The 19,578-nt window shown below is 34.0% G+C and overlaps 1 protein-coding gene across 2 annotated transcripts in view; it reads right to left on the bottom strand.

The window, feature by feature from the left end:
• Ostgamma (oligosaccharide transferase gamma subunit) overlaps positions 1–19,578 on the bottom strand; it is a 92,768-nt gene that overhangs the window by 7,807 nt on the left and 65,383 nt on the right. For both annotated transcript variants that reach the window (XM_090383799.1, XM_090383798.1), the window contains one exon: positions 4,784–4,874. In XM_090383799.1, coding sequence (XP_090239925.1) covers positions 4,784–4,874 — 91 coding nt within the window. The remainder of the gene's footprint in view (positions 1–4,783; positions 4,875–19,578) is intronic.

Consider the following 19,578-nt stretch of genomic DNA (forward strand, 5'->3'; position numbering starts at 1 on the left):
ATGATTTTGAGTTGTCAGGATGTACCCTACCCCTCTTAGAAGTTCTGAAACGTTTAACTGAAACACCCTGTATACATGGCATCTCATTGTTAGGGAGTGGTCACCTTGCAATGTTGTAACTCTTGGCTAACCTTAAACTTGCCTTTGAAATACTTCCAATCTGTCCAGATGTTTTCATAACATTTAAATCACTATTAAAGTCTCTGACCACTCTGCCTTGCAACTGTCCTGCCATCATCTATCAATAACTGTTCTCTACTCCAAATCTGTGAAAATTATTCAAAAAAAGGAAACCTAATCAGATGTACTGTGTACCAGATTAGAAATGAATAGTGCTGTCATAATGTGCACTTTTGCAGTCTGTCTTATTGACATGTTCTGGAGTTCATATTTCTGAAGTCATTTTTGGATTTATCATGTTAAATAACACACAATTGTAATTTAACTTTTGGACACCAGCCATTGTTGTTATTGGTTTTAGGTCATATTCTGCCATATATATATTATGTTTGTAAATTGCATGTGTTCTGTGGTTGATTTGCCTGTTTTTCTGAACAAAAAATGTCTTTTTCGTAAAAGAAATTCCATGCAATCATCAGCTGGGACTGGCTAACTCAGCCTTATTGCAAAAAAAAGTCCATAACAGTTCCTTTTGCATTAACAGTATCTATCTATCTACAATGTATCCATGTATCTATCTAAAGTAATAAGGATTATATCTAAACATGTTGTGATAGTTCCTGTGAATTGTACAATTGTATGTTGGAGCTCAGATACATGGTTGGTTTTTAGGAACTCCATTTGTTATATCTATGCTATAATAATTTAACAAAGGTTTGCAGGGGAGTTTGTTCTGTATCCAGTTCTGGTTACTTCACATCCCTTTTAATGGCATGAAGCATGCTTCACTTTCACATTGAACTGCCTCAGTATTGTGCAACTTCAAATAAACCTTGAATCACAAGTGTATAAACTGTGATAAGTACTTCATTCAAGCTAGAACAAATTTCCAGTTTCTCAAAAATTCATCTACAGCCCCCACTCCACATACAATATATTTTCCATAACATTTTATGATGCTTCTATTTCATTTTAGGCTTATACACCTGACCACATAAGCTTTTCTATTCATGGAAGACCAAATTATTGGGCTTTTACTGTATTACAACATATACCATATATTTCAGTGTATGGCATTTATTTACCGCATACTATGTTATGCTATTTACAGGGTGTATCAGAAATCTAAACCCATAGAAAATATATGAGGTGCTTTCTTAAGAGTTAGCCTTATTTCTAATGTCTGTTGAAATATTTCAGGAACTGAAATATCCTGATGGCTTCCTACTTGTTCCTATGGGAATAACTAAAGTTTATGATTTATAGCCCAAAACTAAAGACTACTACAACACTGAAGGAAAACATTCAGAATGTATACTCTCAGTGTTGCTGCCTCAGGAAACATTCAAGAAAAAGAAAACATATTCGTGCAAGAAGTCATGTATACAAATAAAATATAAATTTCAATTTATTTTTGATATGGCTAAGGACAGAAGAGTTTATATATTCATTGTGACTGTAAATACATTAAATTAATTAAGGGCAACTAGGCTTTCACTGCCACAGTTCATAACGGCTGAAAGACTTTTTGTGGAAAATGATATTTTCCTCTTGCCTGAGCCCACAACTTCCTTACTTGTGGCTGCATACATATTAAACTACTATACCACAACTGGCCCTGGATGTTGATGGCAATCAATTTGAATAATAAATGGAATAAGTGTATAGTGTTTCATTTTTCCTACAGTCCAGCCTTCTCATGAACCCTGTACAGAAAAATTCACAACTTTGAGCTACAACTCTTCACATATATTCAAATTTTGTAATTTCAAAAACAATGTACAACAGATTTTAATTATGTAAATCATTCAAAAATATGTCAAAACCAAGGAATACATGTATTAAGATGTCCTTTGGCTAATAAATAAAGTATTGAGGTTTCCTTTGCTAAAAATTAATTTTTTGTGGCAGAATTTTTTTTTTTTTTGACCTTCGGATATAGTTACATCAGTACTGCTTTTCAGATGAGAAACAGTTACATGTGCAAAGCATATTTTGTATACAAAAGGAGAACAACTAAGTTATCCACAAATTCCTTGACTTATGTGATTTACACTTATGTTAGCAGAAAATTGTCACTCATATGGCATAGGGTAGTGTGGCTTACAGTTAGTTATTACTATTTGTACTGTGTATTAAAATATCACCAAACAGTACAGCACTTGAAAAGAAAGACAAAATAGAAATAAAACTGACAGACATGAAAATAATTTTAAAAACCAAACCACAACTGCCATTAAAATATAAAAATAAAAACAAATTTACAGCAGTCTGACCAGCCATAAATTGAGAAATGGTAGCAGAGTGGAGTGGGGGAAATAGATGAAGAGCAAAAAATGCATACAGCATAGGAAATTTCAAAAAAGAACAAGTTGAACAAATAATTATAAATAATAATTAATAATGCATATTTTTAAACAAAACAAAGCAAATTTTCTATAATAAAAAACATGGTGTCTAGTTCTATTCCTATTTATTTCTAAGACAGCATCCAAACAGCCATTCATATACCTCCATGTACCTCCTAAGTTCTACTTAGGAGTACAAACCATGGAGGATTAAGAATGGTTGATATAAGAGGAATGATCATTGACCAAGTGTCACTGACCGTTGTAAAAAATGTAGCAAAAAAAAGTGATTTCTTTAAAAGTGGTGAAAAAAGCAGCAACAGTGATGGTTGTTGGTCAAGTACTCTAATTATAATACGAGCACTATTACATACTTTATATATAAAAATTTTGATATAAGTTTTATATAAAATTTATAAAGTTTCTATAAAAATGTGCATGGACCCTTGGTCAGGATTATAATACAGTAATACCCCGACTTACGCGAACTCGGAGTTACGCAGTTCTTGATTTTTTCGTTTGGCAACACTGCCGCCCACTATCTTCAAGGTCGTTTTTCATATGTTATCGATATACGGTGCGACGGCGGAGAATGAGAGCGAAAGATGAACAAAATTCAACTTTGCTGCGCATGAGCTACACACATATACAAGAATTTGTATTCCAACTATCGTATTTATATGTGTGCGTTCGAATTTGTGCTCAACTTTTGTCGGAAATTATATCGTTTTCACGAGAGAAATGTATCGCGTAGGTCGAGCCATATACAGTCAGTCCTCGTATAACACGTGTTTACACTACACGAATTCGATCATACACTATTTATAAATACGGTAACGGTATCTTATAATTTAACACGAACCGAATTGGCTTATGCACGATTCGTCTTTGTGTTTACAAGAAATGGCAGTCGAACGCAGAATCACCCCAACCAAACGCAACACGATAGGAATGAAGAAGACTCTGAAAATGTATTTATGTTTTTTATATCAGTGAAGGGGAAACACATTTCACCATAATAACGTAAAAACCAACACAATTCCAGCTATCGATATGCAATTAGATCGAGTTTACTACCAGTTTATAATAGATTCCACTAGCAGAAACGCAACTGGATTTTTATTGTTTTATGGTAGTAACCCCTAGAAATGTGAGGTGTTAATAGTGTATCTCTGCCTTTATGGTGTTGTTTATTCAGTTGCTACACATGCGCAGCTTTGTTTGCTTATCAAGCGTGCCTCCTCGTTTTGTAATTGTGCTTTATTCCCTAAAAATGAGTAAAATACTTAAAAGGTGTGAAAAGGAAGTGTACTGATGGAGACACTGCAGATTCAGAGAGAAAAAGAAAAGCAATTATCGATAAACAGAGGCGGACTGGGTCAAAAATTCTTACCCGGGAAAATTTGTAGTATCCTCACACTAGCGTTTATGGCCAAAATCACACCGGCCTCCGGCCCACCGGGGTTTCCCCGGTAAGGCTCATGGCCAGTCCACCTCTGTCGATAGAGAAAAAATATGAAATTGTGAAACGCTTTGAGCGAAATGAAAGGCCATGTGATATTGCATGTGCTACAGGCCTAAATGAAGCAACGGCGAAAAGCACATGACAATTGCAAACTTGACAGGTTGAAAATTGAAAAGGGCTCAATTGTAAAGGGCTTAAAAATTTTAGAAAACAGACTCCAACGAAGAACGCGTTATAGCTACAAAGCAAGGAATAAAAAAATTATTAGCTTGCTACGAAGAAATTCTGCATGAAAAAAAGAAGTCTATGTCATCAGACGAATTTGTTAGATTTTATGAAGCCATCGACATCGAAATAACTTTTTTACGTAAGTCATTTATTTTTTAATACATATTTTGTATTAATATGTATAAAGAACTGCAATTTTATTAATATTTTTCTTCTAAACTAGTGTTTTTGTTAGTCCTTGGTCCCAATTAAACAATTTATATGTATTTATATGCAAAGTTGTACCCTGACTTACGCGAATTCGACTTAAGTGATTTTCGTCGGAGCCACCTATTGCGTAAATTCGGGGTATTACTGTACTCTATTATATCATTGTTTCTAGGGGAAAATCTGATTCTACTTAAGTCATTTTGAATCACAGCACCTTTTATAGGAACATAACCTGCTGCAAGTACAAAGCCTGCCTGTAGTAGGTTTTCATAATATCTATTGTGCCCATATTATCAATTTACTGAGTCAATAGCAGCATAATGTAGTGCAAAAATCTTAATAAAATTCAAACCAATTTAAGAATATCAACTGCTAACAGTCAATATGTTGAAATAAAATTTACAGTAATTACCTATAAGGATATCCATGAGCCTTGGAGCGAAATACTGAGAGAAGAAGACTGAAAAATATGGCTACTATTGCAAGTCCTACAATAGCCATAACTGTAAAGAAGAAAAAAAAAAAAAAAAAAAAAATTATAACTGACCTTTTTTTATGATAATTAAAAATTAAATACACCATGTAAAGTTTATCTAGTTCACTCCAGTGCTAAAAAAATATAAATATATTTATATTTCAGGCAATCTTTTAATAATATACATTAAAAAGTTATTCCAAATAGCAATGCATATCAATCTTCATAAGATTCAAAAAATTATACTTCCTGGTTTCAGAAATATAACTGTTTCAAAAAATGGAAAGATAATTCAGGTGATGAAGCTATGTCTGTAAATCCACTTTCCAGAGATTGAAAAGAGACTACAGAAGCAAACAGGTGGATTAGTTTCATATAAACAGGTGTCGGGTAGCCATTCAATTCTTAAAAAGTAAACAATAGACAGAAGAACAGAGCTGGATACTCATATGCATAAACATCACTTCTGATTTATGATACATCCCAAGTAAATAAACATTCACTTGGGATTCATCTAATGAGAAGAGTGACTCAGCTGACTAGTTATGCTTTAAGTAATTCTTAACGCTTAAAACAATTAAAGATCAACTGATATTTTTTACTAAAATATTTTATTATAATTTTGAAATCACTTTCAAATATTGAAATTCCATAAGAAAACATATTAAGCATTCAAAAATGTTGAAAATGTTTGCAGCAGATTTAGTTGTGAATATTTTGAATATATAAAGTGACATTTCACACGTTCTCACAGAAACAGACTATAAGGTGTAATAAAAACAAAACAAACAAAATTACAAATGGTATTCTTATTTGTTATTTTTCTATGCTTTCAAAGTACCATGTACATTTGCATTCTGATTTTCAATGTTTAACAGTAACAATACATGCAATACATATAAGATAATTCAGAAATCAGTAAATCTTCAGAGCATGTTGGAGGGTCATTAGTAAAGTAAAAGATTAGAACACAGGTCTGCAAATGCTTTCTTCCTGAATTCAAGCTCTTTCAAATTTTTGCTAGTCTATCAAATACAATTAGTTTTGTGTTTTTACTTTAAATAAGTAAATCTTCATCATATTTTACTTGTTCACAAAACCTGTTCCTCATTCACCATGTTGGGTACTAGCTGAATGACAATTATGAATATTTAAAGCCTGATTGGCTACTTAGTTTCGAATTTTCCTTTTAAGAGGTTCATTACTAAAATTGTGTTGCAGATGCATTTCAACTATGCATTCTGCAACAACTCTCCAAGTTGGTGATACCATCAATTTCTTAAAAAGAATTTTCTGAAAGTTCTGATTTAGCAATGTCCATTAATGGCTTCAAGAAATGAGCCCAGTAATCCTACGTCAGCAGAGTGCTGATTGTCCCCAGGAGGCCAGTGTGCAAGACCTGGGCATACAGTTGCTAATAAGTGAAAACCAGCACTTGACAAATTGGCAGATATTTTGGGATATCTGAAAGTTTTGCCCACTGCATTGATTACATCATCCTCCTTATACCAAAGGATTATATCCTTCTCACATTCAATATGTTCAAGTTCTTGAGCCTGGTGATTGAGCTTTGTATTCATTGTTGCTACTGGCTTCTTCACACCCTCATTAATGAAGTTTTCTAAGCTGTAAATGGAACAAATCAAAAACTGCACAACCAGTACACGTGGGTTTGGAAAAAAAAAAATCTTTATTCTATTTGTACTGCAGCATTCCAAGAACAGTTCAGTATTAACATCTGGGTTACAGCCCAGATATTAATATTGAACATAAGATTTTTCTTTTTCTACATATATTCCACACAAGGTTGACTGGCTGCTGACATGTATTATGAATTCTTGGAGAACACTTTTACTACTATTGGAAGATATGCTCTATTGCATGACTGGAGATGTAGCACCAGCATGGGAAAACATGCTGGTGCCAATTATAAGGTCTCCCCGCTCTCTAAACCTAAATCCATTAGTTTTTCACTTGTGCAACTTTCGATGGCCCAGTATGTGTATGTAGGACATGTCACCTCTCAAGACAAGTGACTTCAGCATATTCATTATGCTACTGAGAGGTGCACAATGTTTCAGAGGTGTAACTCACTTTTTTTTGCTTCAAAGTATGTGTTCTTTTCAAGTTGTTGTAATGCCCAGAATATGGTGTTAAAGAACAAAGTTATTTTCAAAATTTAAATTCCTGACCTAGCACATCATTTACAATTTTTGAAACTAGAATAAGGATATAAGAACATGACATCCTTTTACTGTCCAACTTCAAACTCACAGAACCAATTTTTCTTCTTACTCATTTATTCATTCAACTTCTGCTTTCTGGAACAACCTTCATACTTATTTCCTGAAATTACAATCTACAGAAGTTCAAGTCTAATGTGAACAAATATCTTCTTTCATCTTCTCAACCTTCAACACCTGCACAGTACTAAGTACTATAGGTTCTAATAACTCCTTGTGTTTGGGATTTTCACAAAAAAAAAAAAAATATATATATATATATATATATTACCTTATATACATAAGGTAACACCATTATCAGACTTTACCTTATATACACATGTGTACATACATTTGTAGGTGTTATTTGCAGAGTTTGAATTAGCAAAACATCACTAATTCAGATTCTACAATTTGGATCATCTGTTTTATGCATGTATTTTACTTAAGCAGAATGGATAATTGAACCTTGAATGATTTCACTTCTTTGTAAAAGATGTGAAATCATTCAAGAGGAAAAATTAAATGCAAATGAAAACATTAAGACTCATTTACTGTGTAATAAGACATACACAGTTAGATGATGTCTCTACATATTTTTACAATGAAATTTTATCAAGAAATTAGGACAATATCTCTCTTACAGCATATGAATCAGTCATATTCAGCTGTAAATGTTTATGTGAAAGGAAAAAAAAAACTGAAGAGTGTTTAATTGTTTGTTGTTTGTTTGTTATTTGGTTTTTAGGAGCATTAGTAACTAAGGCCATATTGCTCCAAGGATATGCGGTGGTCATTCCCTGACCTTTCCGCATCCTCCATATTTGGTGGGCACGAGCTCGAACTCCAGTCTAATCAAGAAGCGTGTGCTACGACACTGCTGCTCCTGCCCACCTGGCTACGGAGGCGCCCAGTGTTTAATTCTTTTGAAGGTTGCAACAAGAGGAGAAAACACATGGTTGATATTAAATTTATAAAACGAAATGTGAAATTTACAACAGATGGAATCAAATACGAAGTGTCTAAGATCCTTCACAACAGCGGAAAAAGAATATTAATTAGGTTATGTAAGAACATGGCTAGAAGATGAAATAGCGGCACTTCAAGAGGAAAAGGTGAAGAATCTGCAGGTGAAGGCAAGGTCAAGAACAAAACAAAATTAAAAAAATACCTATGCTCAAAGGAAAATGAAAAAAAAAAAAAAAAGGCATTAAGAAACAGCAATACAACAGGACCTTTACTCAAAAGAACATTTTTCAATTAAAAAAAAAAAAAAAAAAAGATTAGGGAGAACAGGATATGTCTGATTAAATTTATATTTATGAACATTAAATACAATTACTGTTTAAAAATCATTGTGTCATTTGATTTGAACTCGTATCCCATTTTGTCTTAAATATAAAGATAATCATGAAATTTCCTTTTTCTTTTTGTCATATTTGTGTTCTAAAACAACAATATAATTAATATATATTGATGGATTATAAATAAAGTTTCTTATTTTTGTGAATTACCCTTTACTCCCTTTTGTCTGAATTGGTGAGGTTGTGTATAGTGCATTAGCACTTACTTCCATACTGTGTGCTGTTGCATTATATCTGTACAAGTGTGTGCTCATTGGCTGATTTGCAAGTTGTCCAGATTGGAAACCTGGAGGAACTCATGGTGGGAGGTTCCCCCCCACTTGATATTGGCTAACTGCAGTTCCAATTGCACAGGCCTTTAAGAATTCCTACAGTGTCTGATGGGATTTGAATCCAAATCACTTTAAACTAGTAATAAATGGAAACCCATTATATTGTCATGGAGGATATAGTGTTAGTAATGACCATAAGGTGCAAAAGAGCTAAGGATTATGCTGCGCCACTCAAAAAAAAAAAAAAAAAAAAAAAAGAGAGAAAAAAAAAGTAAAATAATAATAAAATTTAAATAAAATAAATAATAAAAGAAAAGGAAATACACAACCTATGCATTTCCCTCCTCCCATAGGTAAATATCCAGCTGACCTTTGAATTCCCCAAAACTGTCAGCCTCAACCACCCATGTAGGTAACTTATTCCAGTAATTTATAACTCTCTGGCTAAAATAAAACCTCCTGTAATCCAATCTAAACATCTTCCACCTAACTTGAATTTATGGCCTCTAGTTCTAGAATAATTTATAACCATGAAAATTTCATCCTCATTCATTTTACTTTTACGTTTCCAAGCTGTGCAACCCACATATTCAAAGTCGTTCCTCATACGGATGCCCTTTTGCCAATATGACCTTGCAAGTGACACTTCTCTGGAGCCTTTCAAGAAGACTGGACTTTTTTTCAGGTGCAGTTTCCATACTTGAACACAGTATTCCAAGTGCGGTCTAACAATAGCCTTATATAACAGGATTATGATGTCCTTAGCTCTACTAGCAAATGTTCGATAAATCATTGATAGGACACCATGGGCCTTCCTTGCAACCTGTCTACAATGCTTGGAGAACTTCATGTCTGACTGTATCATAACTCCCAAGTCGTCCCTTTCTTCCACTACTGACTTCAGTTCAACTCCACCAAGAGTATAGGTTATTTTGTGGCTGCTGTTTCTCAGACCTTGCATTTTGCTGAATTAAAGCATAGTTGCCACTATTCTGACCATCCCTGAAGTCTATCTAGGTCACTCGGAAGAAGCTCTGCTTGGCAGCAATCATTAACTACTCTACCAATCTTTACATCATGCCATCTATCCCTTCGTTGATATCTTTTAAGAAAATCAAAAACAACAGTGATCCTAATAAAGTAATCCTTGGGGAACCCCACTTCTTACATTAACTCAATCTGAGGAATAATTATTTATCATAACTCTCTGCCTCCTGTGCTGAAGTCATTCTGCTATTCATCTAAGGATTTCCCCTAAGGATTATAAAGTAAGCACTCATGTGGAACTGAGTCAAATACTTTGCTAAAATCTAAATAAACAATGCCAAAATTATTCCCTAAATCCAGCTCATAAGTGACCCTGTCAAAATAGCTAACCAGATTTGTTAGACATGATTTCCCATTTATAAAACTGTGCTGCGTATCCTTCAGAATTCTATTTCTATCTAAATGATCCTGAATTCCATCTTTGATTTTCCCTACTACTGAAGCTAGACTGACCGGTAGGTAATTTCCCATTACACTCTTAAAACTGCCTTTATGTATTGATGATACATTGGCACTTTTCCAATCCAACGGAATCTCTCCTGAGTCCAGTGATGCTCTCATAATTAGCCTTAATGGTTCAATGCACTCACTTTCCACCTCCCTTAAATTTATAGAGTATACGCCATCAACCCCAGGAGCCTTATTTGCCTGTAGGCTTGAAAGTTTTTTCATTAAATAATCATATGAAATTTCAATATTATTAATTACATATTCTCCAACTTCACTCCCATAATTTGTCATTGACATAAAGAATTTTTCTTCTGTAAATATTGATGCAAAGTAACTGTTGAGTTCATCAGCTAGGGTATCTAATACTATCCCACGTCTCTTACATAAGGGTCCTACTGATTTGTCCTCTTCTTTGCATTTATATATGTGTGCAAATGGGGTATCAGTAACCCCAGAGTAACATACTAACTGTGAGGTACTACACTCACGGTAGTGGAGAATGAAAGAGACCTGGGGGTAATTGTGCAGTCAGATATGAAGTTTTCTGAGCCATTCAGGCAGGCTGACAGAGTAGGTCATGGGGTCTTTTCAATGATATACAGGAATTTTGCTAGCAGGGATAAGGAGGTGACTATCCCCTTGTATAAGGCAATGGTCAGGCCACACTATGTCTGGAGGCCTCATTTTAGGAAAGCTACCAGAACAAGTACAGAGAATGGCAATAAAACAAAGGATTGCTGTTACCAAGATAGGCTTAAGTTCTGCAAATTGCAGCATCTGGAGACTACACACATGCAAGGTGATCTGACTGAGGTGTATAAGGCCTTGAATGGTTTGAGCAAGCTCAATGTTGATGGGATTCTTCCTCTTGCTCAGATTGTGCACCTGAGGGGGTATGAATTCAAATTGAGGAAAGACAGTTGTAGAATAGATGTGTGGAAATTTTCTTTTAGCAAGGTGGTGGTTGATTGCTGGAACAAACTTCCATCTGTATAATCCAATCAAACTTCCATCTTAAATAAATTCAATGCTGAACTAGACAAACTTTTGGAGTGAATGGATAGGTGAAATGGGAAGGTTTTTTTTTTTTTTTTTTTTTGGCTGATGCTATATAAGCTTGCTTTCTTGCATCATATGCCTCTACTATCTACTAATGTGAAAAAGTCCTTATCCCAACTCTCTGCTAGCGATTTCTAATAATCTGCCTTTGCCAACCTAACCTTCTCTGTGGCACTGTTGCAGTTCAATTTGTAGCTGTTATAGGCTTCAGTACTTTTTATTGCACTGACTTTTCCATGCCATCTTTTTCTGTTCAAGTAATCTGACAACTTTATTATTCATCCAACTTGGAAAACTCCTCATGGAGCATTTTTTTAATGGTATATATGCATTCAGCACTTCTGTGACTACTGCCTCCCCCCCTCTCTCTCCATCGCCCACCATAGAACTCCATGATCACTTCCTCCTACTGGTTCCTGTACTGTCCCCTATTACGTCATCTGGTTCATGGGTGATGATCAGGTCTAGAATATTCTTTTCCCTACTACTTTCCCTGACATGTTGATACAAATAACATTCATCTAGTTCAGAGTTTCCCAAACTGGGGTCTGCAGACCAGTTCTAGAGGGTCCGCAAAATGTTCAGAAGGGGTATCAAGTAATATTTAAATTTATACAAAAAATACATATAAATATAAAAATATTTAGTTGAAGTGTTAATTGTATTTTTTATATATGTAATTTATTTTATTTTTTTGTTATTTTTTCACTTTTAATTGTATACATATTTCAAATTATTTGTTCTATGTATGGCAAATTGATGATTAATAAAGTTATTATTATATTTCTATGTAAAATTAAGAATGAAGTTAAGTTGTTTCACACAAAACCTTGAATGTTTCTTTTTCACTCACACACACACACACACACACACACACACACACACACACACACACACACACACACACACACACACACACACACACACACACACACACACGTAGGGGTCTGCAAACCTTTTTGATTTTTGAAGGGGTCTACAAACTTTCTGATTTTTAAAGGGGTCTGGTAGATCTCAGTAGTTTGGGACCCTCTGATCTAGTTGATTTAAAAATTTCTTGCTCCAATCAATTAAAAAGCAAATTAAAATCACCCATAATAAGACATTCATGCTTACTTGCCCATTTCATTTGTATGTAGAGGCTATCATCATAATCTTCACAATCACCTGGCCTGTAGATTACTCCCACTCTCATTATACCTTTGCTTCCAAAGGTATAATGAGAGTGGGAGATTCCATACAGATTCTATACTAGCATGTAAAATGCCTGAATCCGAGAAAACTTTCTTCACGTTCAGGCTTTTGATAAGAAGCATGACTCCATCACCCCTTCTATCTGCCTTATCCTTCCTAAATACATCAAACATACCATACTGAAACTCATCATCCCCTATTTCCAGGTGGCACCACGTTTCCGTAAGCCCTTTTATGTCAGTGTTACTTGTCCTAACCAGAAGTTCAAATTCACTAATTTTATTGCTGACACTTCTGAAATTACTGTATAGACAATTAAGATTTAGTGTTCTTGTATAGTTAACTACCCTGGTGCACCCCTTAAAGTTATATTCGCTTGCTTCCCTGGCATTAGCTAACTGCTCATTTGAAATGTTTCTGCCCTCACAACATCTTGCTAAAATGATCTGTTGTGGTAATAAACAAGATAAATATATACATGAAATATTTATTTATATTTTGGTTGATGCTGTATAAGCTTGCTTTTTTGCATCATATGCCACTACTAATGCTAATGTTAAAAGCTATATGTATACCATTTAATGCAAAATGGCCCATGAACACACTTAATCAGGTAGGATACACAATATGAAGCAGAATACCACAAGAACTGGTGCACTACAGTCTAAGTAGCTGATGATCCAAATATTCCCAAGAATGACAATGCAATGGTCCTATTCTGTAATTAGTTTAAAGGATCAGCACAACTAAGACAGGAAACTACACATGAATAACAAAAGATTTATTGTTGACAAACTGTTATGCAATATTGTTTTCTGTTATGTATTTGAACAAGGAACTGGGTAATGATCCTGAAATCTTGTCCTGATCCTGTTGTTGTCATCAGCTGTTTATTGAACATTAGCATTTTAAGTTTTATTGCTCCAGTCTGTTATGAATGTAGAAAAGTGTTTGCGGGCTGATTTGCATGCTGAAAAACTACTAAAAGAAACCATATGAGCCAAGTGGTGAAACCACTATACCATTACACAGGATCATTTACAAGCTAAAAGGTTTGGGCTGTTTGGATTACTGTAAAGTCAACTAGAGCCATGATGCCTTTGTGCATTTTGTTGAAACTGTATGTGTTCTATAGGACAATCTTTCGTTTTTAGGGGATAAAAAACTGCAGTTTTTCAGTAGGTAGAAACAATTTCTGCTCAAGGTTATCACAGAATAAAATTATTCTTATGTCCTAGTGTTTCCATATAACATAACATATTACAATTCTCCTAAAAGCAATTTACTGAGACTGTCCAGGTGCAACATAAAATGATAAAATGACATAAAATGCTAAAATGATAATTTAAGCATTTAACCAAAAGGAAGGGTATTCCTTTGTGGTTAATCTCAAAAATCTGATATAATATAACGTGTAATATGCTTTTCATTCAACAGTAATTGAGTAACTGTAACAGTAATCTGAGCAGTTAGTTTGCATTTTATCCTGGATTCGAACTTTCTTTTTTCAATTTATTTTATTTACCAAACCCTTTCATAAGCAAGTTTCCCAAATGTATGTGGGCCCTATGGAATGAGTTTCTTGATTAAATTCTGAAGTTTTGTAAAAATGATAACTTTTTATAAATGCATTTAAATGTTAATTTCTTCTTATCATTAAAGAAAAAAGGCATAAATGATTAAAAAACTCATCTTATTTTTTTAAGCAATAATATTGTTTACACATCTATTTATGTACCACATAGTTTGATTTCATCAACTTCTGGATCTGAATTCCAGAGAATTTATTCAATTTCAATTCAACAACCTTTAAAAGTTGCAATTAGACAACAATGGCCAACAAGAATGATATCCTCCTCTGATTTTCAAAGCTATTTTTATGATGCTGTCTATTAAAACTGTGTTTACTATTAGTTGGAAACACAGATAAGATATGGCAGCACATACTGGACAAATTTCAAGGCAATTCATTTGAAATATACTTGAAATTAACTTGAAGAAAAAATATAAACATATGTATTCATGTTTAAGGTTAAGAACTGAGGTGATACTACCTGATGGGGTGGCAAGCATTCATTATCATTCAATGATGCTGCCAGATGTGTCTGGGCTATTCAAGTATGACCCATATGTGAACAGCTCAAGACAGCTAAGCTGTTTTCTTTTATAGCACACAATTAGAATCATTGGCAGCACCTACAGTAGATACAAAATGCTTGAGAGTCAAAGACCACCACTTTCTACCCTGTATTTAAAGTATGGTAAACAGAATGAACTTAAACATTACAGAAGCATGTTAAAATTCAAAGCAAGTACTATAAACTGCCAAGTAGTAAGCATGTTTGTCTGCACATCATACTTCGTATAAAGTCCACACTATGTTTCCAATATAAAAGGTTGGATTACTGTCAAGTCAACTAAAGCCATGAAGTGTCTGTGTATTATGTTGTAAATTGTGCATGTTTAATAGGATAGTTTGTCAGTTTTGTACAATGAAAAACTAGATTTTTTCTAGTGGGAGAAACAATTTTCACCCTAAAATTAACAATGTCTATAATGATAATCATATTAATGGCTTTAATTTAAATAATGAATAAAAATTTAAAATGCAATTCTGAAACATTCAGGTCACCCAAATCAATAAGTTTAACAATAGATAGCAAATTAACTCTTTCCATATTCTCTGCTATTTCTAAACAATGATAGAGGCAAAATTTAAAAAAAAATTGGGAGTTAGTAACAATTAGGAAAACTTTTTGAAGACTTTTAATACCTATATACAATTTTAAAAATGTTGATTCCAGTAATATGTAAATAAGCTATTTTTTTGGTTAGAAAAAAGTAAAAGAAAACAGGTGGTCAAATTAATGTGTTAATGAAATAGAAAATGGTGCAAAGATCAAAATTTTAAACAGAAATTATCATGCAAGGTATCCAGTAATTAATGCAACCATTAAATTATAACACAATCACATGACAATAAACATAAAATGGGATTAACTGTTGCCATACAACACTCCAACATGGCATAAATTCCTTAACAGTCACTAATAAATGTTAGTTTAAACAGTGTTAGTTGTTAAATTTTTTTATACTATTAACATCAGAAAAAATAAACAGGAAAAGAAGTAGGTTAAGTTTTCAAAAAAGTGATGACAAATTCATGGCCAAAAAAAAAAACAAATGTGCATTTTATTACTTTTAATTTGTGTTGAAGAAATTAGCTTCAAGGACTGTAGAAGTGCTTGTTTCAACATATAGTAAAAAAGCTTTATCAGAAAGTAAAATATAAATTAATTATAAATTAAGTATAAATTAATTCATGCAGCATTTATGACTAAGGATGAGCAACCTAAGTCCTGAAGGCTATGTCTGGCCTGCAGACCTATTCATGACATGTAATAATTTCATGTCATGATTTGTTAAAAACACCTAAAATACTGAATAAGAAAACTTATTTTTGTAACCAAGAACATCTAGAATTTTTTTTAAATAGTTGGCATTTTGGTTGCACATGGGCAAAAGTCATTTTTATCTGTTGTTGATGGTAATTTTCTAATATTTTTTAGAAAGTCATTTTTTGAACAAATATTCCCTATAAAATTTTAATTTGTGTTGAAGAAATTAGCTTCAAGGACTGTAGAAGTGCTTGTTTCAACATATAGTAAAAAAGCTTTATCAGAAAGTAAAATAACTCAATAATACATGAGGTTCAAAGATGGATGTGATATCATTGACACAGCTGCCAACTTTTGATTCTCAAACACCTGGAGATTATGTATTTGTAGGCAGGAGGAAAATAGGAGTTGGCAGCTATTCATATCAGAGGCTGCAGATTACCTCAGAAAAATATTGTCTATGCCACAACACCATTGACTGCACTATCCATACCATACATGTGGGGGTCCATCACCTCTTGTTGTCACCATATATGTACTCTTCTACTGGAATTTTACAAAAGGAAAGGTTATACATGCATAATTGTTATTATACATGCACAATTTATTATTAGAAAGATCACATCAAATACTGTATAAATTAATTGTAATATTTTCTTTTTAAGAAAAGAGAAAATAATTATGATCTTTAAAGTACCCAAAATGTTCCAGTTTTCAATTAAACAAAGATTGCAAAGCAAGTTATCCTACCACAATTTAGAGTGCTTTATCATAAATAATCCATAAACGATTCTTGTCAATACTGTCAAGTAGAAGATGTTCGCATATTAAGTATTATGTAAAGTAAATAGAGCCTTCGTAGCCAAGTGGTTAGAAGCAGGGGTCCAACAGCATGCTCTTTGAGTAGACCGGGGGTTCAAGCCCCTTCCCCAGCATGCCAGATTATGGTCCATTCCCTCAACTTGACTTGGTGAGGAGGCCTTCACCCTGCAGTGGATTGACAAGGGCTGCATATTTATTTTTATTTTAAATAAAAATATTTTAAGCTTTAGACAAGAGACCTAAGTAAAGGGGTTTCTGGTAGAATACAGGCACTACTGTTGTTTAGAGTAATTGTGTTCCTGTGGTGAAAGCACAGATATATAGCCTTACATCATAAAAAAAAAAAAAAGAAAGAAAAAAAAAAAGAAAGAAAAAAAAAAAAAAAAAAGAAAGAAAAAAAAAAAAGAAAGAAAAAAAAAAAAAAAAAGAAAGAAAAAAAAAAAAAGAAAGAAAAAAAAAAAAAGAAAGAAAAAAAAAAAAAGAAAGAAAAAAAAAAAGGACCAAATCTCCTTAGAATTAAGTGAACATTATTTGTTATTAATGCAAAACATCACTGGTTGATACTGGAGTAAATTTTGTGTTACGTTACAACCCTTGATAACACCATAAGCATAAGTCACCCACATTCAGGGGCAGCCTATTGAATTTTATATCAAATCATCCCAGCAGCACAAAAGAAGCCACAGTAAAAAAAGTCTAACCTTGAGGGTTCTAAGGAATTGCAATGGAAAATTATTTTTTTCCATGTCAGGAAAAATTATTTCCTGGAATTTAAGGAATTAAGAAAATCACAATTATTATGTGACTGCCTCTATGTCAGCCTTAATAAGTCAAGTGTTTATTACCTAGATGATTTCATACAAATTACATATTGCCAGTATGTTTACTATATTTTATGAACAGTTTTATTTTTTTGTTTGTTCGTATTTTGTTTGGGTAGCTCCTAGAACATAGTTTCATATCCGCCTCGTTGCCCTGTTCATTTTTACACTCTGTTAAGGTTAGGCCATATGCATGTAGTGTAAAAAAAAAAAAAATATATATTTTCATCCTGCACAACAAAATGCCATGCCAGATGAAGATAAAGGGAGGGAAAAAATTTTCATCCTGCACAGGAGCTTTTCATCCCATGCAGGAGAATGACAGAAAAGGGGAAAAATAATAATAAAAGAAAAAGCTATGTTTGTGAGCTTTAGTGTGTTCTGTGGTGTAGTGTTGGGTTTTGGCCTTTTTTGCTACCTAGAAGCAGCAATCACCTGGAAGATCTCTTCTAGGTACTCATCCCTAGCTGCAGGAAGGCAATGCCTTCTCTACTACTACCTTGCCCTCCTCCCTGAGGAAAGAATTTCTCAGGGAGGAATCAAATTCGGGGACTTCCCAGCCCAGAGAAGTCCCAATCTGGGACTTTATGAAGAGTTAGTGAATTTTACTTTACACATCAAACTCATGTTAGAGCAATTTAGCCCATTTGCTCATTAGACATACACAGGGGCATAAGTTAGGCAAACATGGCTGAGTTGGTAGATGACTTTCATCAACCGGTGAAATACCACCACTTTGCTTATTGGAGGCTTGAAGTGGTGAAACCCATGTTTAGTCTCTAGAGTAAAGTTTCCGGCATCCCCCTCCCCCCATACTTCTCCTTCAACCCATGCGCGGTACTAAGTTTTTTTTTTTTTTTTTTTTTTTTATGAGAACCCCAAACACGAGAGGTATTATAACCTATAGTACTTAGTACCGTGCTTGGGTAAGTACCATGCATGGGTTGAAGGAGAAGTATAGGGGGAGGGGGATGCCGGAAACTTTGCTCTAGAGACTAAACATGGGTTTCACCACTTCAAGCCTCTAATAAGCAAAGTGGTGGTATTTCACCGGTTGATGAAAGTCATCTGCCACCTACTATAGGTACTATAAGTACTATAGGTTTTGATACCTTTCGTGTTTCGGGTTTTCATAAAAAAAAAAAAAAAAAAAAAAAGAGAGTATGCCACAAAAATTATAAATAAATCTTTGGTAGGATATATTCTATATGACCAGTGGTATTCAGATAGACCACAAATATTGCATACAGTGCCAGAAGTCCTTTTGCATGCATAGTGGCTCTAACACACCAACATTAATCTTGTGAGTCTTCTGCAGAGAAGCAGTAAGTTAGATGTCAATATGGATCACAGATCAGAACTCGCAAACTTTTAATGTGGAATGGTGGTTGGATTACACATCAGCAACCTTAGTGTATGTGTAGATGCAATTTATCTTAACTTCCCAAAATCCATCCTAGCAAGTGTTATTCAAAGATGGAAGACTACAGGCAATATCAAAGAAGAAATAAAGTATGGGGAACCTTACAAAGTCATTGAATGTGTTCAATGAATCATAATGAGGGTAAGTTGCACCTCATGCATGCCTGGGGGAAATCATCAAGAAATAGGTCCAAGAGGCAACAGAATATATGCCAGTATGTCCACCATCCATAAAGAGCTGTCCAGCCTTGGACTAATAATACAGCAACTCTACATAAATCTAACAGCACAGTTACCAGTGTGAACTGGTATTTGGAGTAGTGTCATTGCAGATGTCAAGACTCTAGAACAGTGGTAAAAGCCCATAAAGTGATGCATCTTGCTGTACAACATTTGATTCTGATTGCGATCTTTGGGTGTGGGGATAGCTGGGGACACTTCCTGCCAGCAGTATTATCATCTTAACCGTGAAGTTTGGTCGAGGTGGTCTGATGGCATGGAGCTCCTTCAGCTAGTTCGGACATGATCTATTGGTGATACTGCCTGAAATCACAAATTCCATAATTTACTTGGATGTTTTTGACAATTATGTGCTACCTATATATTAGCATTAGTAGAGGCATACAATGCAAGAAAGCAAGCTTATGCAGCATCAGCCAAA

This window comes from Mastigoproctus giganteus, chromosome 10, assembly GCF_048544385.1.
Source record: "Mastigoproctus giganteus isolate SK-2022 chromosome 10, ASM4854438v1, whole genome shotgun sequence".
Classification (NCBI taxonomy): Eukaryota; Metazoa; Arthropoda; class Arachnida; order Uropygi; family Thelyphonidae; genus Mastigoproctus; species Mastigoproctus giganteus.